We start from the raw sequence: 25,529 nt of genomic DNA, 5'->3' as shown, positions 1-25,529 counted from the left end.
CATATCAACCACATTACCCTAATCAACTCTGACAGCATCTGTAGAGTGAGAAAAGAGCTAATGCTTCAAGTCTGGATGACCCTTCATCAGAGCGGTCATCCAAACCTGAAATGTTAACTCTGTTCTGTCTCCACAGATGCAAGAACTGGACAACATTCGGGCTTGGGCTGATAAGTGACAAGTAATATTCACATCACACAAGTGCTAAGCAATGACCACCTTCAACAAGAGAGAATGTATCTCCCCTTGACATTCACTAGCATTACCATCGCTGAATTCATCCTCTATCAGCAGCCTGGGGGTACCATTGGTAAGGAACTTAACTGGACCAGCCATATAAATACTGTGGCTACAAGAGGCTAGGAATTCTGCAATGAGTAACTTATCTTCTAACTCCCCAAAATCTGTCTCCCATCTACAAGGCTCAAATCAAGAGTGTGAAGGAATACTCTCCACTTGTCTGGATGAGTGCAGTTCCAACACCAACACAAGAAGCTTGAAACTATCCAAGATAAAGCAGCTCCCTTGATTAGCACTCTATCTGCCACCTTCAACATTCACTCCCTCCACAACCATCACACAGTGCCAACAGTGTATACCATCTACAAGAGGCACTGCAGCAACTCACCAATGCTCCTTCCAAACCCGTGACCTTAAACTACATTGAAGGACAAGGGTAACAGATGCATGTGAAAATCACCACTAGGATCTGCCCTCCAAGCCACAAACCGTCATGATTTGGAAATGTATCGCCATTCCCTCACTGTCTCTGGGTCAAAGTCCAGGAACTCCCTTCCAAGCAGCACTGTGGGTGTACCTACACCACATGGACTTCAGTGATTCAAGGAGGTGGCTCACCACTACCTTCTCAAGGGAAATTAGGAATTGACATTAAATGATGGCCGAGCCAGCGATTCCCACAACCCATGAGAGAATCAATAAAATGTAACAGGAGCACCGAAGCAGTTCCTCAGTAACACAGCACCCAATTGTAATGGACTTTCTGAGTAAGGTCTTAATAAGTTTCAAAAAATACTTCCACCTGGTCCATCTTCATGCCTCACTTTTTGTCACCCCAGTCCTAGCACTCTGACGAACACAGAAAATACTGTTGGTCTTTCATTGGTTATTGGAAACTGAAATTCCTGTCCAATCCCCAGCACCTCACACACACTTGGACCTTCAGAAAACTATGTTAATGAGCTGACCTCATAATATTGAGTGAGGTTAGCTCACGTAGGAACAGATCCAATCAGCACTACACATCCAACATCACAAAGGTCAGTGCCAATGTGTTAGATTACCATAGCTTTCGCAGATTAATTCCTTGTATTTTCGTCCAGCATTCGCAATAATTTGAAGCAATTTTAATGCTTCTTCTTTGTTGTCGTCTCGCAACTGTTTTAGTTTCAGAATTTCCAGTAAAGTCAAAATACCACCAACTTCTAAAACTTCTATCAGATATCGATGTCTGAAATAAATTTTAAAATTCATATAATTAAACATGGTACCCTGCAATTGTATAAAAACAAAATTTTAGCCAATTTCTGCAAACATATATACAGATACTGTAGAAAATATAAAGAACACGCCTTCATATGAATAAACAATGTTCCTCAGACTGTACTGAATATACTTAAACTTTATCTACACTAACCAAAAAGAACAGTTCAATTCAAAACATTCATCTGAAAAAACTCATATGACACAGTTTCACAAATTTAACATAATTATATTGACAGAAAAATATGTTACTGCTATGAAATTAAAGTGTTAATGAGTTCTCAGTCTCAATTGCATTTTCGTAACAAAATATGGAGTGGAAGACAAGTACCTTCCTGAAGTTCCATAGAAAGTGAGTGACAGACCACTATAAGTATGTTCACCTTCAAGAACCAGTTTCAAGTAGCATTTGCGGTGGCCTTGGATCAGGGGCCTTATTTCCCAGCAATGTGCCTTAGGTAACAACTGAAAAATTCACCTTTTCCACCAAAATTAAAGATGAGGAACTATTGATGATATGAACATTATTGCAATGGTTAAGTCAATGCTTACCCACTTGTTGCAGATAAAAATACACCAATGGCTTGTAATTGTTCCATTACACAGGTACCAACCATGTAGCTGTTCAAAGAAGTTAAGTACTTTAAAAAATATTGATTTTTCTCCTGGTAATAAGGCATAATAGAACAATGCTCCCAATTTCCAGTAAGTAAGTATATAACATAACTTAATATCTTATTTTTTCAATTAAATATGCCCACGTTATAACCGTTGTCCCATCCGTGGGACAATATATGTCACAAATAAAAACAGAAAATGCTGGATAAACTCAGCAGGTTTGGCAACATCTGTGGAGAGAGAACCAGAAATAACATGTCAAGTCCATACGACTTCTTTGGAACTGAAAAGGGATTGAAATGTAATGAATGAAAGCTGTAGAGGAGGTGGAGCAGAATAGAAGATCATAAATAGGAGAGATTGACAAAGATGTCATGGACCATGACAAAGGGAGTGTTAATGATTAAGGACTAAAGAATGCTAATAGTGGCATAAAAGAAAGATAGCAGAATGTGTTAATAGGTGAACTAAGGTCAGTGCTCAGTGGAAGCAAAACTCAAAAACAAGTGACAGATGGCCCTGTGAGGTGGGGCAGGGGGAAGAGGGTGTTTGCATTGGGACAAACTAAGGAAACAAAAAGCAAAAAGGGGCGTTAAGATGAAAGGGAAAGTTCACAGTCTAAATGTGTTGAACTCAATGTTGAGTCCAGAAGGCTGTAATGTGCCTAATTGGAAGATGAGGTCTTGTTCCTTCCGTTTGGGCTGGGCACCACTAGAGCTTTGCAGCAGGTTAAGAACAGACATGTGTGCATGAGAACAAGATGCTGAGTTGACATGGCAAGTGGCCAGAAAGTTGGGGTCATGCTTGAGGACAGAGTGAAGGTGATCAGTAAAACGGTCACCCAAATGTTTTTTAGTCTCTCCAATGTGGAGACTGCACTGGGAGCAATGAATTCAGCAGACCAAATTAAAGAAGATGCAAGTGAAATGCTGCTTCACCGATGTCTACATCAGCATGGTTACCTTATCAAATTTATATCTGAAGCAATATACCAATGGACTTTTGATTCTGGACTCTGGACTCAGGTGAAACTATAAATCTTATTTTCTTGTGGCCTCGCCCTATACCTCTTTCTTTCTGTTATCCCTCATTTATTGTCTGAGTATAAAAGAGGCACAGAAGCATAGAATCCCTACAGTGCAGAAGGTGGCCATTCAGCCCATCGAGTCTGCACTGACTCTCCAACAGAGCATCTCACCCAGGCTCACCCCCGTCTTATCAGAAATCAGGGCTGCTTAAATTAATCCACTTCCTGCCACAACTCTACTTCAGGAATTCCCTGTAACTATTGGCTTTTTCCAAGAGTAGAAGCATTGAATGATACACATAGGAGGAATACAGACTTTTTTTTGCTTTATCAGACTTCGAGGGAAAGTGAGAGTGTGAAGAGAGACAACCACGGCTCTTGTGATAACAGACTGAAGGTCTGGGCAAATTGCTTCAATTCCCCTTAATGCTCTTGCGCAAACTGGAGGAACAAGACCTCATCTTCCAATTAGGCACATTACAACCTTCTAGACTCAACATTGAGTTCAACACTTTAGACTGTGAACTTTCCCTTCCATCTTGACCCTCTTTTTGTTTTTAGTTTCCTTGTTTTGTCCCCTTGACACCCCTTTTTGCTTTTTGTTACTTCTAACTCCCCGTGGTGGAAGCCTCTGGTGCTGGTCAAAAGCCTCTCAATCCAAAAACTGACAGAATCTCCCTACCACCAACAATCATCAGCTGAATTCTCCCCAAATCCAGCATTCCCTTTCATTGTATTCAATTCCTAAAAGCCATTAACAAACTGCTGCCCACTCCCAGCAATGCTCAAAGACACCTGCTGCCAAAATACTCAATGATGCTATCATATCTTGGAGCCACTACTTCCAATCACTGGATCTCCTACCACTACAGCCAAAACAACAATTCAATTTGTTGCTTGTCACATCACCACAACCAGACTACAGCAATCATACAGTAAATCAAAACCTTTATCCAATTCCAATCCGACCAAGCACTATGTTTCATTTTGCAGTACTCCCATCTCCCCAAAATACCTGAATTCCATAACTGCTACTAAATGACACAAGCTGTCCTCTGAACAAAGCTAAATCTGCCATACCAAATGCCAATCTGCTGCATATCCCACCATTTTGCTGTACATCCTCCAAAACTAATTATTTATTCCTAAGACCCTTGTATCCCTAAGACTGCTCCATTTCCTACCTCCCTTGCTTCTCAAGCTGTGGAATATATTGTTGCCTTGTTTGTGAGTCAGCACATGGCTGAAGGCGGCGGAGCACATGCAGTGGGGCGAGTGGCTGGAGTTTGGTCAAAGGCAGCAGAGATGGGTGCTTGTACCAGTCCCTGTCCCAGGGATCAATGGCAATTGTTGGGCAGCAGCTGGAGATGATTTCTCAAGGGGGGAACAATGAGTTTGGGGAACCGCACAGAACCACAAAATTATTACAGAGTCACGGAATGATTACAGTGCACAAGGAGGCCATTCGGCTCATCCTGTCAGCACCAGCTCTCTGAATCTGCAATTCAATTAGTGCTGCCCCCTGCTTTCTCTCCGTAACCCTGCTCATTCTTCCTCTTCAAATAACAATCTAATTCCCTTTTGAATGCCTCGGTCGAACTTGCCAACACCACTCTCTGCCACGGTATTCCAGATGTTAACCACTCGGTGTGTGAAAAGCTTTTTCTTGTATCACTTTGGCTTCTTTTGAAAATTACTTTAAATGGGTGCCCTCTCGTTCTTGATCCTTTCGTGAGTGGAAAGTTTCTCCTTATCTATCTATCCAGACTCCTAATGATTTTGAACACCCGTCAAATCTCCTCTCAACTTTCTTTTCTCCAAGAAAAACAATCCTAACTTCTTCAATATATCTTCATATCTGAAGTTCCTCATTCCTGGAACTATTTCCATGAATCTTTTCTGGATTCTCTCCAATGCCTTCCAAAAGTGCAGCACCAAAAACTAAACGCAACACTCCAGATGAGGCCAGACTAGTGTCCTACACAAGTTCAAACTAACCTCCTTACTCTTGTACTCACTGCCCCTATTTATAAAGCCTAGGATATTGTAAGCTTTATTAACTCCTCTCTCAACCTGTCCTGCAACTTTCAATGACTTACGCACATATATGTTGAGGTCCTTCTGCTCCTGCAGAGTTGTACCTTCTAAATCAAGTGATTAAATGAACCAGGCTGTGAACAGGCCCATGTCAAGTAACCTCCAGCCAGTGTGAAAACTAGTCCACATGACCAGGTTCTACTGGAGGGAGAAGTGTGGTGCAGCTGAAAAAAAAGGGACATGAAGACTGGATCCAGGAGCTGGCAACAAACAAATACAAGGGTGTTGCAGTTATTTCTGTCACTTGAAGTACTGAAATAGGTTATATGGTGCACAGGGTTGACCCTAAGATTTTGACTAAAGGTGTTTCTGAGAGTGGCACACCATTAAGACAGTCACGAGCAAAACTAAGGACATTCTGCAGAATTCAGCCCCTAATAATAGGTTCTTCCATTTTCTCTGCAGCTGACGCTAATTTTTTTGAATTTGCTGGCTTTCAATCTACTGGGATTATTCCAGCATCTAAGGAATCAAAACCAATCAACAACTATCAGAGGCGTCATGTCTTTTAAAACACTAGGGCATAAATCATCAGGTCAAGGTATTGGTCAGCTTTTAGTCCCAATAATTTCACCAGTGCTATTTTTTTACAAATACTATATCCTTAAATTTCTCATTTTCACTTGACCTTTGATTTTTTACTACGTCCAGAATGTTTCTTTATCTGTTATGATGAAAACAGATCCTAGGGGTCCGATTTTACCATCGCGTTGCACCCGTTTTCGGGCATGAAAACTTGGTAAAGTTGGGCATGAGGCGAGTAGTGCGATCCGTGCCTGCCTCTGCGCCAGTTCCCCCTTTACCAAGGCCCGAAAGTGGCCATGATCGGGACCACACCCAAAATGGGCACGACAGCCATTTAAATGCATTTGCATGCATTTCATAGAATCCCAGTAGTGCAGAGGGAGCCCATTCGGCCCATTGAATCTGCACCGACCACAATCCCACCCAGGCCCTATACCTGTAACCCCATGTATTTACCCTGTTAATCCCCCTGACACTAGGGTCAATTTAGCATGGCCAATCAACCTAACCCGCACATTTTTGGAGTGTGGGAGGAAACTGGAGCACCCGGAGGAAACACACGCAGACATGGGGAGAATGTGCAAACTCCATGCAGATAGTGACCCGAGGCTGGAATCGAACCCGGGTCTCCGGCACTGTGAGGCAGCGATGCTAACCATTGTGCCACCATGCCGCCATTTAAATTGACCTAATAGGCTGCATGCCCAACCTTACCGGCACTGCCCCCTTTATCACCGCGTTCACCCATCCAGAATTGGCACGAAACAGATATGTTCCATATAAGTCCGATTTGGGCGCTCCAGTTAGTGAGGAGGTAGGTGTCGAGCGTCCAACGGCTCTCTGCTTGAGATGGGTGGTGCGGAGGTGGGGGGGCGGGATCCGCTGCCCCGCTGCCTGAGATCAGTGGAGGGGAAGGGGAGTCCGCTGCCAGACTGCCTGAGATCAATGGAGGGAGGGGAGTCCGCTGCCACTCCACCTGAGATCAGTGGAGAGGAAGGAAGGGTCCACTGTGGGATGGGAAGGAGGGTCTGCTGCCACTCTGCCTGAGATCAAGGGGGGGGGGGGGGGGGAGGGCCCCTCGATCGGTCTGGGTAGTGGGGGGTAAGGGGGTCAGTAATGTTGTGGAGGTGGGGCAATGTCTGTGGGGGCCAGGGAGAAGCGTTATCCGGCCCGGGAGGGATATGGCAGGGGAGCAGCATTCTATCATTTTTTTTTGCGCATGAGCAGTTGGAGGCACCAATCGGAGCTGCAGGGTTTCAGGCGTGTTAAGCCCCACCCACGGGCTTGTGCGGCGCGATTCGGAATCGCTGATATTTTTGCAGACAGAGTGCATATGGGAGGGTCTGAGAATGGGTCTAAAAGTCGGATCTGAAATACTCCCAGATTCGTACTTAGGTTGTTTGTTTTTCAGATTATAAATCCTAATTTCACCTCAAACTCAATATATTACAGCACATTATGATCACTCTTCCCCAAATGCTCCTTTACCACAAGGTTGTTAATGAACCCCATCTCTTTGCATAACACTAGAGCTAAATTAGTTCCTTAGTTTGTTCCCTGACATACTGATCTAGAACACCGTCTTGAATTAATTCCATGAACTTGCCTTCCACATTATTAATGAAAATATGGCTTGCTCAATTTATATGAAAGTTAGTGTCCCCCAAAATTGCTATGTTACCATGTGCATTGTGCTCACTTCTATATATTGGCTCCTAGTCCTCAAAAGCCTCAACTTTAAAATGTTCATCCTCATGCTCAAATTCCATTGTGGTTCACCCCAGACTATCTCTGCAATCTTCTCCAGCCCTACTATCCTTCAAAAAGTCTGATTCCTCCAACTCAGATTTCTTGTGTATCTCCCTCCCTTCACCCCACCATTGGCAGTCATTCCTCCAATTGTCCACATTTTATACATGGGAATTCCTGCCTAAACCCTGCCTCTCCACCTCTTTATGCCTTTAATAATCTCCTTAAAACACCATTTTTTCACTGAGATTTTGGTTATTACCTCCTATTTGGCTCAGCATCTATTTCTGTTTATCATAGACTAATACACCATAGATGGAACTCATTCCATCCATCATATCTGCACTGGCTCCCACAACTCTGCTCTTCCCCCACAGCAATTTTTTTCCCTTTCAAGTATATATCCAGTATTGTTTTGAAAGTTACTATGCGGTGTGCTTCCAGTATCCTTGCTGGCTATGTCTGATAAATTCATGTCAGATCTCTGTTGACTATGCTTAACATGTTGTGGAGATGCCGGCTTTGGACTGGGGTAAACACAGTAAGAGGTTTAACAACACCAGGTTAAAGTCCAACTGGTTTAATTGGTAGCAAATGCCATTAGCTTTCGGAGCGCTCCGAAAGTTAATGGCGTTTGCTACCAAATAAACCTGTTGGACTTTAACCTGGTGTTGTTAAAACTCTGACTATGGTTAAATCAAACTAACGATTCTTAAGATGTACAAAAGTTGTAGAACAGCGCATTGGTGCCTATTGCTTCCTCCTCATATCCCACAAATGTTCATTGAGTTATTTAAAAGTTTAAAATGAAATATTCCCAAACAAGTTAACAGTAGGCAATTGTTAAAATTCCGTCATAAAGGAAAGGATACGTTAATCTGAGCCATGCTGTCAGTCTTGTGAGAAACAAACTGGCCCCTTGAGCAAACTGTAATTCCAGTTCTGGACCAGTTTTACCTTTATTTGTATTTATGAAGTCATTCAATATACGATGTCGGACAGCTTTGTTTCCATTGTCCCACTCCTGGAGAAAATTCATAAGTCTTGAAATTTCCAATTCTTCCTTTGATGAAGTCATCTTCTGAATTTTTGATTAATCTCTTGTCAGCTGAGGAAAAAAAGTGAATGTGTCACTTCACACACAGGGTGAATTTAATGGGGCCTGCAGCTGCAGGAGATGAGGCGGGCGGAGAGTCTTCGTTAGGCAGGAGCTGAAATTTCAGTTTCTTGATGGGAGCTGAATTCGAGAAACTCAGTCGGCAGTGGGATAGCGGTGGAGCGGCCATCAGCAACCTATTGCCGCGTGTTTGCAAACCATGAATACTCATTCAGTGGGAACTTCACCAAATTCACCAAATTAAGTAAGCAGCACACAGGAAACTTGTGTCTCCAGCCTCCTGACAGCTTAGAGATGACATGATGAGGTTTTTCATTATTTGGATCAGAGCCAAGGTTTTGTCTTTATCCAACTCAGTGGCAAGTGGAGGGAAGCGGGAGAAGCAGGATGGTCAGGGAGCAGCAGCGGGGGTGGTGGTTGTCGGATCTTAAAAGAGCAGTACAATAAAGCAAGTGTGGGAGTGAGGTGGGAAGAAAGAAGGTGTCCGAAGAGAACTAGGCTCTGCTCATAAGGTGGGTCATTGCAGAGGTCTGGTCCTGTGTGTCAAAGGGAAGCAGTTGTACCATACATGGCAAGTCAGTGGTCAGAGAAGGGATATCAAGCTTGAAGCAGGGAAGATTCAGCCACAGGGCAGATCAAAGGTCCCTGAGGGATTGGTAAGGGATACCAAGGTCAAGTCAAAGATGGTGGAGGGAGGCTCCAGGATGATGACAGGTAGGTCAGGTGGGTGGGGGGAGGGGGGTCAAGAATGAGAGACAGAAGCTCAAGGGTCATTGATTCTGAGTCAAGAGCGATGGTTGGAGGTTCCCGGAAGGAGCAGGGTGGTAGTGGGTGGATCAAGGGTGAAGGGAGGAAGCTCAAGGGGGACAGAGGAAGGATGGAAGCGGATGGGCTGCAGATGCAGCATCTCATTCTGCATGTCATTGACATGGCTGCTTGGAATGTTTAAGCTCCAAGGGGATCCAAATATTGTAAGAGGAGGCTTCTGAGGGATGGGAGGAATTCTGGGTTTGGCCAATGGGAGGGTCATACATTCTCATTGTTCAGAGGCACTGCTGTATGAATGAAGGTCATGAAAAAAAAAGGTGCTGGTATCTTTGCCTGCCATCCTCACACAATTCACTTTCTGGATTTGTAATGGGTCTTATAAACCCAATATGTTTGCAACCTTGGACAATGGAGGGCAGGATTCGCCAGAGGACCATGGCCACACAATAACACAGACCACAAGGCCATCAGCCGGCAGCAGCCAAGGGAGAGGGAGATAAGGAGAAAGGTAATTAGGGTTGCCATTGTTGCCAAAAATGCAGAAAATTAGAGAGGAATTGAACATAGGACATAGAACAGTACAGCACAGAACAGGCCCTTCGGCCCACGATGTTGTGCCGAACTTTATCTGAAACCAAGATCGAGCTATCCCACTCCCTATCATCCTGGTGTGCTCCATGTGCCTATCCAATAACCGCTTAAATGTTCCTAAAGTGTCTGACTCCACTATCACTGCAGGCAGTCCATTCCACACCCCAACCACTCTCTGCGTAAAGAACCTACCTCTGATATCCTTCCTGTATCTCCCACCACGACCCCTATAGTTATGCCCCCTTGTAATAGCTCCATCCACCCGAGGAAATAGTCTTTGAACGTTCACTCTATCTATCCCCTTCATCATTTTATAAACCTCTATTAAGTCTCCCCTCAGCCTCCGCTCCAGAGAGAACAGCCCTAGCTCCCTCAACCTTTCCTCATAAGACCTACCCTCCAAACCAGGCAGCATCCTGGTAAATCTCCTCTGCACTCTTTCCAGCGCTTCCACATCCTTCTTATAGTGAGGTGACCAGAACTGCACACAATATTCCAAATGTGGTCTCACCAAGGTCCTGTACAGTTGCAGCATAACCCCACGGCTCTTAAACTCCAACCCCCTGTTAATAAAAGCTAATACACTATAGGCCTTCTTCACAGCTCTATCCACTTGAGTGGCAACCTTTAGAGATCTGTGGATATGAACCCCAAGATCTCTCTGTTCCTCCACAGTCTTCAGAACCCTACTTTTGACCCTGTAATCCACATTTAAATTAGTCCTACCAAAATGAATCACCTCACATTTATCAGGGTTAAACTCCATTTGCCATTTTTCAGCCCAGCTTTGCATCCTATCTATGTCTCTTTGCAGCCTACAACAGCCCTCCACCTCATCCACTACTCCACCAATTTTGGTGTCATCAGCAAATTTACTGATCCACCCTTCAGCCCCCTCCTCTAAGTCATTAATAAAAATCACAAAGAGCAGAGGACCAAGCACTGATCCCTGCGGCACTCCACAAGCAACCTGCCTCCAATCCGAAAATTTTCCATCCACCACCACCCTCTGTCTTCGATCAGATAGCCAGTTACCTATACAATCGGCCAACTTTCCCTCTATCCCACACTCCTCACTTTCATCATAAGCCGACCATGGGTACTACCCATGAGGGGAAATAATTCCACTCAGAGGAAGAAGGGAATCTGGAACCCATTACCTAAACAAGTGCTAATTCTAAAAGCTTTCATTTCATTTTATGAAACATTGGCTTTGCACTTTACATGTGGTAGCCAATGAGGTTATGGACAAAGAGCTGGAAAAGGGTTTAGGCTGGATAACTCCCTTTCAACCAGGACAGCCATGATGGTCAGGATTTTACTGCCCTGCCCGCCACGGGAATCGGAGCAGGCGAGGGGCAGACCATGGAAAGGTCCGTTGACCTCGGATAGGATTTTACGGTTTCGGGACGAGTGCAGCCGTAAAATCTCGTCTGCTATGCCAAATGGCCTCCTGTGCCACACATTTCTATGATTCTGACTCCATACTCAATCACCACCACCCCCCCACCCCCCACCCCCCAACCCCAAACACACCTGTTTGTTTCTTGTCTTTCCCTCATTATGTCTCCATTTTAAAAAATTGATCCCATAAATTATGCCAGGACAGGCTCATGAGTACATAATTAAACATGTTTATGGTTATGATTCTGTCTCTCATCCTGAATATACATATTTGTAAAATGGCCATTGTCAATGTATTCAGATATCATTTCAAATGATATACTTCTTGCTATTTTGCTTAAACTTCATGACATTAAGCATACCTAAAGTTGACAAGTCACAAGGACAGGATGAGGTGCATCCAAGGATACTAAGAGACGTAATGGGGATAATGCAGTGGCACTTGCCATAATCCTTCAGTCCTCCTTAGGTAAAAGGGTAGTACCAGTGGATTGGAGAATTACAAATGTTGCAAGGCACCTTTACTTAAGAAAGGATAAACCCAGTAACTACAAGCCAGCCAGTTTAACCTCGATGGTGGGAATGCTTTTAGAAACAATAATATGGCTCTGACAAAGGGTCATCCAAACTCGAAATGTTGGCTCTATTCTCTCTCCACAAATGTTGTCATACCTGCTGAGATTTTCCAGCATTTTCTACTTTTGATTAAGAAAAGCTGTTGATTGAGTTTTTTGATGAGGTAAGAGGTAACAGAGACAGCTGATGAGGATGATGTGGTTGTTATGATGAATATGGACTCCAAAAGGCATTTGATAAACTGCCATATAACAGGCTTGTCAGCACCCATGGAATAAAAGGGACAGTGGCAGCATGGATAAAAAATTAGCTGAGTAACAGGAAACAGAGAATAGTAGCATATGGTTGTTTTTTGGATTGGTATACAGTGCAATTCCCCTGAGGTCAGTGATACCACCCCCTGCTTTTCCTGATATATTTTAATAGACATTTAATTGTACAAAACTTGAGTATTGCTGAAAAAAGAGATATATTGAAGCTTTTTTTCTTGTACTCAGCAGGACACTTTGCAAGTTTATGAAGTTTTTTTAAAAGTTTATTTATTAGTGTCACAGCAGGCTTACATTAACACTGCAATGAAGTTACTGTGAAAATCCCCTAGTTGCCACACTCCAGCGCCTGTTCAGGTACACTGAGGGAGAATTTAACATGACTAATACACCTAAACGGCAAGTTTTTGGACTGTGGGAGGAAACCAGAGCACCTGGAGGAAGTGCATGCACGGGGAGAATGTGCAGACTCCACACAGTGACCTAAGCTGAGAACTGAACCCAGGTCCCTGATGCTGTGAGGCAGCATTGCTAACCACTGTGCCACCTAGGAATATGAGAATAAGGGGAAAACAACAATTAATACCGTATGAGAAGAGAATGGTCATTGGTTGGCAAGTGAACTTTGACTGGTAATGGCGTCGCCATGGAGAACGCACCAGTTGTTATGTATTAATGATCTGGAATTGGGTGTACAACTTCAAAGATGCCGGGTGACATAAAACTTCAAAGTATTAGGAGCATAGTGATAAACTTCAAGAGGAAATGGAATGGCTGCAGGGATGGGCGAACAAGTGGCAGATGAAATTTAGAAGTGATTTATTTTTGTCAGAAGAACAAGAAAAAGCAATATAAAATAAAGGGTATAATTCTAAAGAGGTGCAGGAGCAGAGGGACCTGGGTGTTTACGTGTACAAATTATTGAAGGTGGTAAGGCAGGTTGAGAAAGTGAGCAGTTAATAAAGCATATCCTGGTATATAATAAAGCATATCCTGGTATATTCTAAATGGGGAAATGCTTAGGAAATCAGAAGCACAAAGGGACTTGGGAGTCCTTGTTCAAGATTCTCTTAAGGTTAACGTGCAAGTTCAGTCGGCAGTTAGGAAGGCAAACACAATGTTAGCATTCATGTCAAGAGGGCTAAAGTTAAAGTTTATTTATTCGTCACAAGTAAGGCTTACATTAACACTGCAATGAAGTTACTGTGAAATTCCCCTAGTCGCCACAATCCGGCGCCTGTTCGGGTCAATGCACCTAACCAGCATATCTTTCATACTGTGGGAGGAACCGGAGCACCCAGAGGAAACCCATGCAGACATGGGGAGAACATGCAAACTCCACACAGACAGTTCGATTCCCAAGCCGGGAATCAAACCCGGGTCCCTGGAGCTGTGAGGCAGCAGTACTAACCACTGTGCCACCGTGCCACCCATTCATCTAGAATACAAGAGCAGGGATGTACTTCTGAGGCTGTACAAGGCTCTGGTCAGACCCCATTTGGAGTATTGTGAGCAGCTTTGGGCCCCGTATCTAAGGAAGAATGTGCAGGCCTGGGAAAGGGTCCAGAGGAGGTTCACAAGAATGATCCCTGGAATGAAGAGCTTGTTGTGTGAGGAATGGTTGAGGATTCTGTGTCGAGTTTAGAAGGATATTGAAACTTGCAGGATACTGCGAGGCCTGGCTAGAGTGGATGTGGAGAAGATGTTTCCACTAGTAGGAAAAACTAGAACTAGAGGGCACAACCTCAGATTAAAGGGACGATCCTTTAAATCAGAGATGAGGGGGAATTTCTTCAGCCAGAGAGTGGTGAATCTGTGGAACTGTTTGCCGCAGAAGGCTGTGGAGGCCGGGTCATTGAGTGTCTTCAAGACAGAGATAGATAGGTTCTTGATTAATAAGGGGATCAGGGGATATGGGGAAAAGGCAGGAGAATGGGGATGAGAAAAATATCAGCCATGATTGAATGGTGTAACAGACTCGATGGACCGAGTGGCCTAATTCTGCTCCAATGTCTTATGCTCTTTATAAATAGGGCAAAGCATACAAAGGCAAGGGTGTTATTATTAATCTGAATAAAACATTGATTCAGCCAGAACTGGAATGTTGTGGGAGTGCCCAGTTCTGGACACCTTAAAAAGAATGTGAAGGTATTCAAGGGTGCAGAGAAGATCCACGAGAATGGTTCCAGGGATGAGGAACTTCAAATACATTGAAGAAGCTAGTCTCCTAGGAGAAGAAAAGATTAAGCCAAGATTAAATTGCAGTGTTCAAAATCAAGACGGTTTGGGACAGAGTGGACAGGGAAAAACTGTTCCTGTTGGCAGACGGTTCGAAACCAGAGGACACCAATTTAAGGCGATTGGCAAAAGAAGCAATGTTTACATGAGGAAAAAGGTTTATACGCAACAATTGGCTAGGTTCTGGAATGCACTGCCTGAGTGTGTGGTGGAGGCAGACTCAATCATGGCCAGTTTCAAAAGACAACTGGACAATTATCTGAATAGACAAAAGTTACTGGGCTCTGGAGGCAAACAGGCGACTGGGACTAAGTGAGCTGCTCTTGTCTGAGTCTGCAAGGATACCATTGGGTGAACTGCCCTCTTTTGTGCTGAGACTATTCTTTGGTGCTGTAATTTTATCAATTGAAAAATCAATAAACAATCAGCTCGCACCATCTCCTGGTCTGAGTCGATCGCTTTATTTTTTGCCTCTCAAATTCACTGCCCACAGGCAGGTAGTGGCAAAAACCCGCAGTGCATTTTATAAACACTTGGACGTGCAGCTGGAAAGTGGGATGAAGCTGGATAGCTTCATCGGCTACAAAAAAACATAAAATGCTGGAACATCTCAGCAGGTCTGACAGCATCTGTGAGAGAAGAGAGATGACATTTCAAATCTGAATGACCCTTCTTCAGAGCTGAAGACAAAAAGGACAAGGTTTTAATCGGCTGGCTCGGTACACGATGGCCCGAAAGTTCTCATGCCGTTTCGACACGTTTGGCTGATTCAGGTTTTCTTTTTGAAAAATAAATAAAGGTTGTATTTTACCGAACCAGTGACGTTTCCATGTTGAAGAGAAGCGCAACGTCGCACGTGCCGAGACCAAGCGAAACCGCGAGATGATTGACATTGGCCACAGCCAATGGCTGCGTGAGAATAGGGACACGCTGCCCTGAACCGACCAATCAAAACCCAGCGGACAGGGAAAGGGGGCGGGGTCGAGTGGGACGTCCTGTTTGGCTCCGTTGCTACGGAAACGGAGGCCTCGCGGGCGGCGTTTCCGGATTGGCCGCTTCCGGCCGTTAAGGGGCGAGTCAAGGCGGCGAGTGGAAGATGGGCGACAGGGAGCTGGAATACACTGTGGTGTTTCCCGAACCGCTCAGCGAGTCAGGTAAAGGCCGCTTGTGGTGTCCCCCCCCCCCCCAGCAGCTGTAAGGCGAGAAAGGAGCTGATGTTTCGAGTCCAGATAACCCTTTGACAGCTTCGACAGAAGGCTCACCTGGACTCGAAGCATCAGCTCTTTTCTCGCCTTACAGCTGCTGCCGGACCCGCTGAGATTTTCCAGCATTTTCTCTTTTGGTTTCAGATTCCAGCATCCGCAGTAATTTATTTTTTTAAATTATTTATTATGCGGTGTTCCCCCTCTCCAGACAAATGTGAGGTAATGCATTTTGGAAGGTCTAATACAGATAGAAAATATACAGTAAATGACAGAACCCTTAAGAGTATTGATAGGCAAAGGGATCTGGGTGTACAGGTACACAGGTCACTGAAAGTGGCAACGCAGGTGGAAAAGGTAGTCAAGAAGGCATAAGGCATGCTTGCCTTCATCGGCCGGGGCATTGAGTTTAAAAATTGGCACGTCAAGTTGCAGCTTTATAGAACCTTAGTTAGGTTGCACTTGGAATATAGTGTTCAATTCTGGTTGACACACTACCAGAAGGATTTGGAGGCATTGGAGAAGGTACAGAAAAGGTTTACCAGGATATTGCCCGGTATGGAGGGTATTAGCTATGAGGCGAGGTTGGAGAAACTTGGTTTGTTCTCACTGGAATGATGGAGGTTGAGGGGTGACCTGATAGAAGTCTACAAGATTGAGAGGTATGGCCAGAGTGGGTGGTAAGAAGCTTTTTCCCAGGGTAGAAGTGTCAATTACTAGGGGACATAGGTTTAAGGTGCGAGGGGCAAGGTTTAAAGGAGATGTATGAGCCAGATTTTTTACACAGGGTGGTGGGTGCCTGGAACTTGTTGTTAGGGGAGGTAGTGGAAGCGGATATGGTAGTGACTTTTAAAGGGTGTCTTGACAAATACATGACTAGAGGGATATGGTCCCCGGAAGGGTAGGGCGTTTTAATTCAGTCAGGCAGCATGGTCAATGCAGGTTTGGAGAGCTGTGCTGTAATTTTCTTTGTTCTTTGTCAGTTATCTTTGCATTACAGGTGCTCGCTTCAAATGGTGTCTTTCAAGCCTGGGGATAGTTTGAGGCCCTGTTTAGGCAGCAGTTCTAAGATGTGAACAAAACATTATTTACTTATTGAATAATTTTATAATCCTGACTGCAGAAAGAGGCCATTTGGCCCATGGAGCCTCCACCGATAACCATCTCACCCAGACCCTATCCCTGTAACTCCACGTATTTACCTTGCTAGTCCCCCTGACACTAAGGGGTAATTTAGCATAGCCAATCAACCTAACCCACACATCCTTGGGAATAATGCATTTATTTAATGCACAATACTTTTCACTGTACACTAATATATGTGACAATAATAAATCAAATCAAACTGTAAAGAATTCTGCGAACTAGGCTGCTATCAGGAAGTATGATGCCCAAGTGTCTTCCGTGCGTTTAATCCAGATTTTGATCTCTTGCAGAGGGAGCTTAATTCTGTATCTAACCCCGTGCTGTACCCGTCCTGGAAGTGTTTGATGGGGGACTGTGTAGAGGGAGATTTACTCTGTATCTAACCCCGTGCTGTATCCATCCTGGGAGTGTTTGATGGGGACAGTGTACAAGCATGTACCATTCAACTGTACATGCATAATTTTTTTAATGTATTTTAGGCTTTAAAGAAGACCCTGTGATAATTCTGTTGGGTTGGAGTGGCTCCCAAGACAAACATTTAGCAAAATATAGCAATATCTACAAAAATCAGGTTGGTGTTGAGGAAAATGGCTTCTTTTCATGTATCTATTTTAGAACATATAAAAATATTGCTCCATATTTAATTGTGGTTATCATGATCCAATTAACACATTTCAAGTTGTCTGTAAATTTCAAAAGCTATAAAAGATATTCAGTATCCAAAGGTAAGAGAGGCTGATTATTTTACTTTCCAACAATGAACTGAACAGTTGGCATAAAAACAAAACATTCTAGGAACACTTGGCGGATCAAGCAGGATTTGTGGTGGGTTAAAATATAAGGCAACATTTCGGGTCACTGATCATTTTCCAGTTCTGATGCAAATGCCTTAACTTGAATACTAGAAATGAAAGGATAATAATTAAGCAACTAAACAGCCTTTAATAGTTTGTTGGTTGTAATTGTTCGGGAAGGGCATATATTTGACACAGCCTGATTTCTCATAGGAATTTGAATGTTTCATTCTCTACAATCCTGCCTGATTTGCTAAATGTTTCAATACTATTTGGCTTTATTCCAGATTTTCAGCATCTTGTTTTTTTGTTCAACTATTGGCTTGTGCTAAAGATGCAAAGCATGCAGTGAAACCTTTTGTCCATTTCTACCAATAGACATGTCCACCACAGATCTTTCTATGTAACTGTGTTCTGCAGCTGATCTACAATTACTTGATATAACTAAGGGCAAATTAGATTATAGTAAGAATGTACTTATAATTATAAAATGGTACAGTACAGAAGGACATTCAACTCTTTGTGCCTGTTCCAGCTTTCTGAATGAGCTATCCAATTAGTTCCACTCCACCACTGTTTCCCTACAGCCCTGCAAAATTTTCCTCTTCAATTGCTTATCCAATTCCCTTTCAAAAGTTATTATTAAATCTATTTCCATAAACTTTTCAAGCAGTGCATTCCAGATAAAAATATTTTCTCTTGCCACATTCCTGGCATTTTAACTTGTGTTGCTTGTTTTAGCAGTGGCGGGGGGTGGGGGTGGAGGGTTGAATGGTTCAATCACTAAATTACAATTGGGCTACTTTATTTATTTATTAATTAGCATCACAAGTAGGCTTATATTAACACTGCAGTGAAGTTACTGTGAAAATCTGAGTCGCTACTCCGGCGCCTCTTCGGGTACACTAAGAGAATTTAGCATAGCCAATGCACCTAACCAGCATGTCTTTCGGACTGTGGGAGGAAACCAGAGCACCCTGAAGAAACACATGGGGAGAATGTGCAGACTCCTCACAGACAGTGACCCAAGTCGGGAATCGAACCCAGATCCCTGGTGCTATGAGACAGCAGTGCTAACCAATGTGTCACCATACTTAAAATAGGATTAGAATTTTGCCACTTTCAATATTATTCCTTCCCTGGAATTTTAGTGGTATTCCATTAATGGAGATTCACAACAATGGTGCCAGTGGAATAGTTTACCTACCTTAATTGATCATTTTAAGAACTTGAAAACTTTGATCAAATAACCCCAAAACTAGGGAATACTACCCTAATTTACGTAATCTCCTCATAATTTGATCCTTGGAATCCAAATTTCATTCTGTATATCTACGTTGCACGCCCTCCAGCTAAGTGTATATTTCCCAGACTGTTCACAATACTCCAGATGGGCTCCAACCAGGAATGTGCAAAGCTTGTTGGCAAACACAGAGAGGCAATGGTTGTTCCGCTGACAGTACAATGGGATAGTTATGGGTCTAGTGAGTGGGATTGGAAGGCAGTGGCGAGGTTACTCCCGAGCTACTGCATTCGCATGAAGGTTGGCAAGAAAGAAATATGAGTAATAAATAGAAGCAAAATATTACAGAGGCTAAAATTCTGAAATAAATACAAAATGCTGGAAAAGCTCAGCCGGTCTGGCTGTACCTGTGGAGAGAGAAACAAAGTTAATGTTTCGTTATGAAGGACTCTTAAGAAGGTAGAAGTAATGGTGCTGTAACTAAAATGCACAGACAGATAAAATTCAAGACACGTTATGTAGTGATTGTCCCTTTAAGGTCAACACGGCATAGTAATTGTCATCTGGCTTGGGTGACCAATCGGGACTCAGTGTGTGGAATCACCCCATGGTGAGAAAGGCTCCTAGACAGAAATGTTTGGAGCTAGCTACAGCCATGAAACTATTGTAAAATTCTTATTAATAAATACCTTTGGTGTTCACGAATGAAATCTGTGGAAGTGCATCTTTACATGTTGGTATGATCAAAATTGAGAAAGTCATGACTTGGGCATAAGTAGAAAACTTTTCCCCTTTGCTTCACGTGGATTTTACCAAATTACCGTAATATTACATTATTTAACCTGCTATCAGAATACAGATGCAAAACATCAGTGGTTCAACACTAGCTCCACAAAAGGAAGCCTGACAGATTTAATTAACTCATTCTGTGAATTTACAGTATTGGCATAGGCTCTGATGTCTGGTCTGTGCTGAAATCTTGGTGATTTTACCGGGTAACACCACTACTGGTTAGTTAGATAATAAGTAGACCATATCTAAATTTTCAACAATACACAGACATAGACAGATTACTCATGCCTGACTAATTTACTGTAAGCTGCATTCATATTATTTATTTATTCTTAAAGTGGTCATACTGAACTTCATCAAATAACCTCTGAGAATCCAGCTTAAATAAAGACATTGACCAAATAAAATTATGCAAGTTCAGCACTCTAGTTTGCTCTCTAAGAATTCTGGTTGATTTGTGTATCCTGATGCATAACCTATTGTTTATGTATGTGTATTATCTACTGATATGGTTCTTGTTTTAAAAAAACGTTCTATCTGTATATCTCTATAGATAACTCTTTCCACTATATGTCTTGTATTATTCTGATTCATGAATATTTTCTGAATATTATTACATTTTCAGTGATGTTACACAAAATTTGGTAACATTGGGTTAATGTTACCAAATAGGGGTTTACCTTCGATATTCCTTCAGGGACAATGATAGCGGCCACTTTCATAAGTGATTCAATCATCCTTGCCTTATGGATTATGTCTGCTCTGCTCAATATCTAATTATACAATAGTTACCAAGGGGCATAACAATTAGGACATCTTTGATATCCAAACTGTACACAATTTTTTGAATTTCCTTGTGGGTCCTCTTGATTGGGTGTCATACCTTTAGTGGAAGATGGGCAGAAATTCCAAAGTTATTGGTGCATGTCTTTCACCTGGGCCTTCGCCAGCATTTTTCCAATCTTTTAGTAAGCAGACAGAGAAACATAGTGAGGCACAGCCTGCTGCAGTTTAACTAAGCTTTTTTGTTTTGCAAACAACAAGTGAGTTTACAGGCTGTCAATTACATAAACCATTTCTTCCTTCATCACAGTTCTATTCATGAAAAAGTAATAAACCACATGTTTTATTCCCTTCATTTGTTTTTGGGTTTTTTTCTAGCATTACCTTTCTTTCGAAAAACAAATTCTCATGTAGAAACTGACCTGCTGCATCTTGGCCTCCAACTCCAGACATGCATATTGCAGTCTGCAGTACAGAGTCTGTCTCTCTTGTCCACTCTCCCAGTAAATTGTAAGGCCATGCCCTCAGTCCCTTTCTCCCCCAAGAATTTGCCAGTAATTATTCTTAGAAGATACTTCATTCTTGGTGAACATGAGCAGAATTGTTCCCATAATAGTAAGTATGATAATTTGATGGACCATTTATAACGAGACGTCAAATTTCTCAAATGAAAGCAACATAAAAGCAAATTACTGCTAGAATCTGAAACAAAAACAGAGAATGCTGGAAAATCTCAGCAGGTCTGACAGCATCTGCTGAGATTTTCCAGCATTTTCTGTTTTTGTTGGCATTGAATTTCTCAGTAGTGGTGGGTCACAATAAGGACAGTTGGCTGTTTAGCAAATTAAACTCCCTCATGCCATGACTCTGGTTGCAGCCACTGAGATTTTCAAAATGGCAAATTTAATTTCCACTCTATCATGGGGATATTGAAAATCTTCAGTCATCGCAAAATTCACCACTCTCTTTTTCCTTTGCGATAGGGATGAATGTCTTTTGTATATTGTATTAAAACTATTTACTTTTCTTGTTTCAGGGTTGTATAGTTCTCAGATACACTGCTCCATGGCGGCAGATATTTTTCTCTGGAATCTTCAGCAAAAATCTCCATTACACTGCAAGAAAACTCTTAGATCTTCTGTTTGACATTGGCATAGAAGACCATCCAATCATGTTCCACGTTTTCAGTAATGGTGGATGCATGCTATACCGCCACATTGTTGAGCTCCAGTGTAACAAAACTGAAACTTATTTCACCAAGTTAAATGTAATAGGAACCATTTTTGATAGTGCACCTGGAAACAGGAACCTCCAGGGTGGTATTCGTGCACTGTCTGCTGTCTTGGGTTCTTCAACCAATGTTTTTGTGAAATGCATTGCTATTCCTGCTTTTGTTTTGATTGCAGTTCTTAAGGTTGTGCTTTATCCAGTGACACAGTTTGTCTCCTTGTCATGCTATGATGCTTTGAAGGTGAACCCATCGAGGTGGCCTCAACTTTACTTGTATTCAAAAGCAGATAAAATAATTTCTTACAAGGAAGTAGAGGCAATGATCAAAATTAGAAAACAGTTAGATATCCACGTACAATCTGTGGATTTTAACACATCACAACATGTAAACCATTTTAGAGAATATCCTGATGAGTATTCCACCAAGTGTATCCGTTTCCTCAAAGAATGTGTTCAGAAAACACCTTTGTCCAGATTATTTGACAAAAAGAAAATTTAATGCAATAATTAATTCGAAGTCCGATGCAACAATACCTCAGCCCCTTGGCTAGGTGTGGGGCAGGGAGGAAATCAGCCAGTATTCCTACTCTTAGTTATTATTTAATGACTTGCTGGAAAGTACACATGAATTTTGGGTGACAATATCATTAACTTAGCTATGCTACCCTTCATGGTTGAATAACCTGCTAGTATTGGTTGTCTCGGCTCGTATGGACAATAGCTACTTTGATGAAATCTCAAGAGGGTTGATGTCATCCAACACATTAGCACTTTCAGAACCGGGTGGCAGAATTAGGAGGGCCTTATATTTTTAAAAATTCCATGTCTCCCAGACAGGGCATGTCCATAATCATTGCAAAGATTTTTGCACTTCTATTTAGAGATTTTGCACAAATATTTTGGAAAGTAGCACTAGTTGTATAATGTCAGATCCAACAGCCATAGTATGTTTGATGTAGTTTTGTTCTGATAATGTGCGATCAATCAATCGCTAACTTTTTATTTGTATAATGAAAATGAATTCTTACAGTATTTAATTTGCATAAAAATTTTAGTTTTAGCAGTGCAATATTTTTCTTAATGATTTACAGGAATTGGGAGTATATTTAGTTAATTTTCAGGATGTGAACATAACTGGCAAGGCCAGAATTTACTGCCCATCTCTAATTGATCTGGGAAGGTGTTGGTTGGCCGCCTTGAATGCTACAGACTGTATGACGTAGCTGCTCCCGCAATGCTGTAAGGTAGGGAGTTCTAGAGTTTTGACGCGGAGATAATGAAACCAAGAAAATATTTATCCAAAGCCAGAAAGGTGTGATTTGAAGGTGATGATGATCCCATGTACCTGCAAACCTTGCCTGGAAGTTGTGGAATTGGGATGTATTGCCAAAGAAGCCTTAGCAATTTGCTGTGCAGCATTCTGTAGATAGTACACACTGCAGATGTGGTATATAATTTGATATGGGGGTGTAAAGAACTAAATAATTTCTCATATATTCAATTCAAATCCCTGTGTCTGTAACCAGCCCAAGCCCTACAATCCTCTGAAATCTCTGCTCTTCTAATTCTGACCACTTGTCTATCCCCTATTTTAACCATTACTTTTGGTGGCCATTGCTTTAACTGCTTGGGCTGAATTCCCAACCCCCACCTCCCAAGTCCTTCTACCCTTCTCTTCTCCTTTATGATGCTCCTTAAAACCTACCTCTTTGTTTCTTCTTTTAGTGACCTATACTAATATCTCTGCTCCGTGTCTAATTTTATTTGACAATACTCCTGTGAAGCCTTGGGATATTTTGCCTTATGTTAATGACTCTATATACATGCAAGTTATTGCTGTTCTGCCTCTGCAAGTTTTTGTCCAGCAGCATCTCTGGCCTATACCGTGGTCTTGTACTGTATCTTCATTTTGGTTCCTCATCTTATCTAGTCTGGCCTACATGTGACCCCCATACCCACAGCAATGCAGTTGATACCTAACTGCCCTCTGAAATAGCTTAACCAGCCATTCAGTTCAAGGGCAATTAGGGATGGACAAAAATCTAGCCTTGCCAGCAACACCCACCTCCAGTGAATGAATAAAAAATGTAGTTCTGATGTCTGCAGCTTTTATGTTTGCAAAGTTTGTGGTTCTTTATGTAGTGGATTTCTAAGCTTATTTTGCAATGATATTGATGTCAACTTCAGGCATTGAAGCATGATTTATTGTTTTTCTTAACTGTCTTATTTGCTTTTGTTCGACATCCTCCAGTTCTGGCCTCTTGCATATTTCCAATTTTAATCAGGATTTGCACATTTAACAGTAGTCACTTATGACCTGTCAACATTCTGATCTGCTGCATGCCACATGTCACAAATTTGGCTCAAGCTTCAATCAGTGTCTGTCATCCTGTCATTCCAGGAATAAATCCACACCGTTCTTAATCTTGTGGCACAGTATTCCGATAATGCAGCAAGAAATCTCCCAATCTTTTAAACTTACTGTGACATGGCGTAGTTGAATTTGATCAGCTTTTCTTTTGATTTGGAGTACATGAATCCTTTATTTCTTCGTTGCTTTATCCTTCTTTTTGTCGCTGCCTTTCTTCACTCTTCCAGATTGATGATGAATTTTTACAATAGGAACTTGTCACTCTGATGATCCAAGCTGGCTACCATCATGTTCTCACAGACTTCCCAGAACTGGTAACTTTCTTCATTTTATTCGTCAGTAACTGAAATTGTTCCTGTCCAAAATAATGATGCAAACAAAATAAATTTAAAACATTGTATCAACAGAATTGTCTTTGGACTTTTAGTTCACACTTTTACTTTACAAGCATTGCCTCTTACAATGGTACAGAATTGTATTTGATATTTTTGTCCAGAACTTTGATCCTATGGGCTGAACTTGGATTGTGCAGTGTACCTAATTTCTCAGGTACACTCGTGCCAGTCAGTCAGTTTTAACAGTTGTTGCTCAAATTTAAAAAAAATCTGAGGTAAATTTCAAAATATTCTACTTGGAGTATGTTTGTAAAGAGCAGGTCTTTGTGATTGACGACAAAGGACAACTAATCACACAGCTTTAGTACTTTTGGGCTTGAGTACTGGCCTCCACTGAGGCCAGCAGCAGAGGCAGACAGGTGCTAAAATTAGCACTACCAATAAGCATGCAATTCCCTCACTCCATCCCATCCCGGAGCCATTTTGCAGCAGTGTAATAGGAGGTTGCAGGCAGCGGAGCTACCTAGCCACATGCAGCAGATAGCCAACCCAGCTCATTATAGGCTTACTAAAGCTGCCTGGAGCAGCCTCCTATGTGAAGAGGCCGTCCTTGTCTATCTCGGTGCAGCATTTGCCACAGGTCATCCTGTAGAAGGGTTCCCTGACCAACTTGCAAAGTTTCAAGTTTTCCATAAATGTTACTGAACAGCAAAGTGAACACTTGTTCCCAGCAATTGTGTTCTCGTAGCACATTGGATGATATTCAGCTGCTTGTTGATCACTCAGCCCCAGCCTCATGATGGACCTGGATAAAATGGACGTAAAGGGCCTATTTACTTTAGCGGGATGGTTAGTGACTAAGGGGCATAGATTTAAATGATTGGTAGAAATGTTGGAGGGGAGAGAGTACTGGGGGTCTGGAACTCACTTCCTGAAAGGGTAATGGAGGCAGAAATGCTCAACTCATTTAAAAAATGTCTGGATATGCACTTTAAATGCACCTGCATGACGTGGGGTTAGGCTGGGTGGCTTGATTTCCAGCCAACGCAGACATGGGCCAAGCAGTCTCCCTCTGTGCTGTAAACTTTCTATGTTTCTATCTTGTCTTTAGCTGGTACAGCCTCATACTCAAAGACTCCATAGTCACTATC

General features: G+C 42.4%; 2 protein-coding genes across 2 annotated transcripts in view; one reads left to right on the top strand and one right to left on the bottom strand.

Annotated features, from left to right (window-relative positions):
- armh1 (armadillo like helical domain containing 1) overlaps positions 1–15,349 on the bottom strand; it is a 42,318-nt gene extending 26,969 nt beyond the window's left edge. Inside the window, exons 1-4 of the mRNA XM_078218588.1 lie at positions 15,294–15,349; positions 8,392–8,627; positions 2,056–2,124; positions 1,305–1,471 (exon numbers count right to left, since the gene is read on the bottom strand). Of these exons, the coding sequence (XP_078074714.1) occupies positions 1,305–1,471; positions 2,056–2,124; positions 8,392–8,597 (442 nt within the window). The 5' untranslated portion in view covers positions 8,598–8,627; positions 15,294–15,349. The remainder of the gene's footprint in view (positions 1–1,304; positions 1,472–2,055; positions 2,125–8,391; positions 8,628–15,293) is intronic.
- Positions 15,350–15,555: 206 nt separating this feature from the next.
- On the top strand, positions 15,556–24,445 carry tmem53 (transmembrane protein 53). Its single transcript, XM_078218585.1, has 3 exons — positions 15,556–15,636; positions 17,310–17,401; positions 21,479–24,445. The coding sequence occupies exons 1-3, from the start codon at positions 15,579–15,581 to the stop codon at positions 22,169–22,171; spliced, it is 843 nt and encodes a 280-aa protein (XP_078074711.1). The 5' UTR covers positions 15,556–15,578; the 3' UTR covers positions 22,172–24,445.
- Positions 24,446–25,529: the final 1,084 nt, after the last annotated feature.

This window comes from Mustelus asterias, chromosome 8, assembly GCF_964213995.1.
Source record: "Mustelus asterias chromosome 8, sMusAst1.hap1.1, whole genome shotgun sequence".
NCBI classification, from domain to species: Eukaryota; Metazoa; Chordata; class Chondrichthyes; order Carcharhiniformes; family Triakidae; genus Mustelus; species Mustelus asterias.
This window is presented reverse-complemented; position numbering and strand designations above follow the sequence as displayed.

Bases quoted from the DNA above. Each gene is read 5' to 3' on its own strand.
- tmem53 (XM_078218585.1), top strand. From the start codon at position 15,579: ATGGGCGACAGGGAGCTGGAATACACTGTGGTGTTTCCCGAACCGCTC. The intron at 15,637-17,309 runs GTAAAGGCCGCT...AATGTATTTTAG, and splicing joins CGAACCGCTCAGCGAGTCAG to GCTTTAAAGAAGACCCTGTG. The intron at 17,402-21,478 runs GTTGGTGTTGAG...TTCTTGTTTCAG, and splicing joins GCAATATCTACAAAAATCAG to GGTTGTATAGTTCTCAGATA.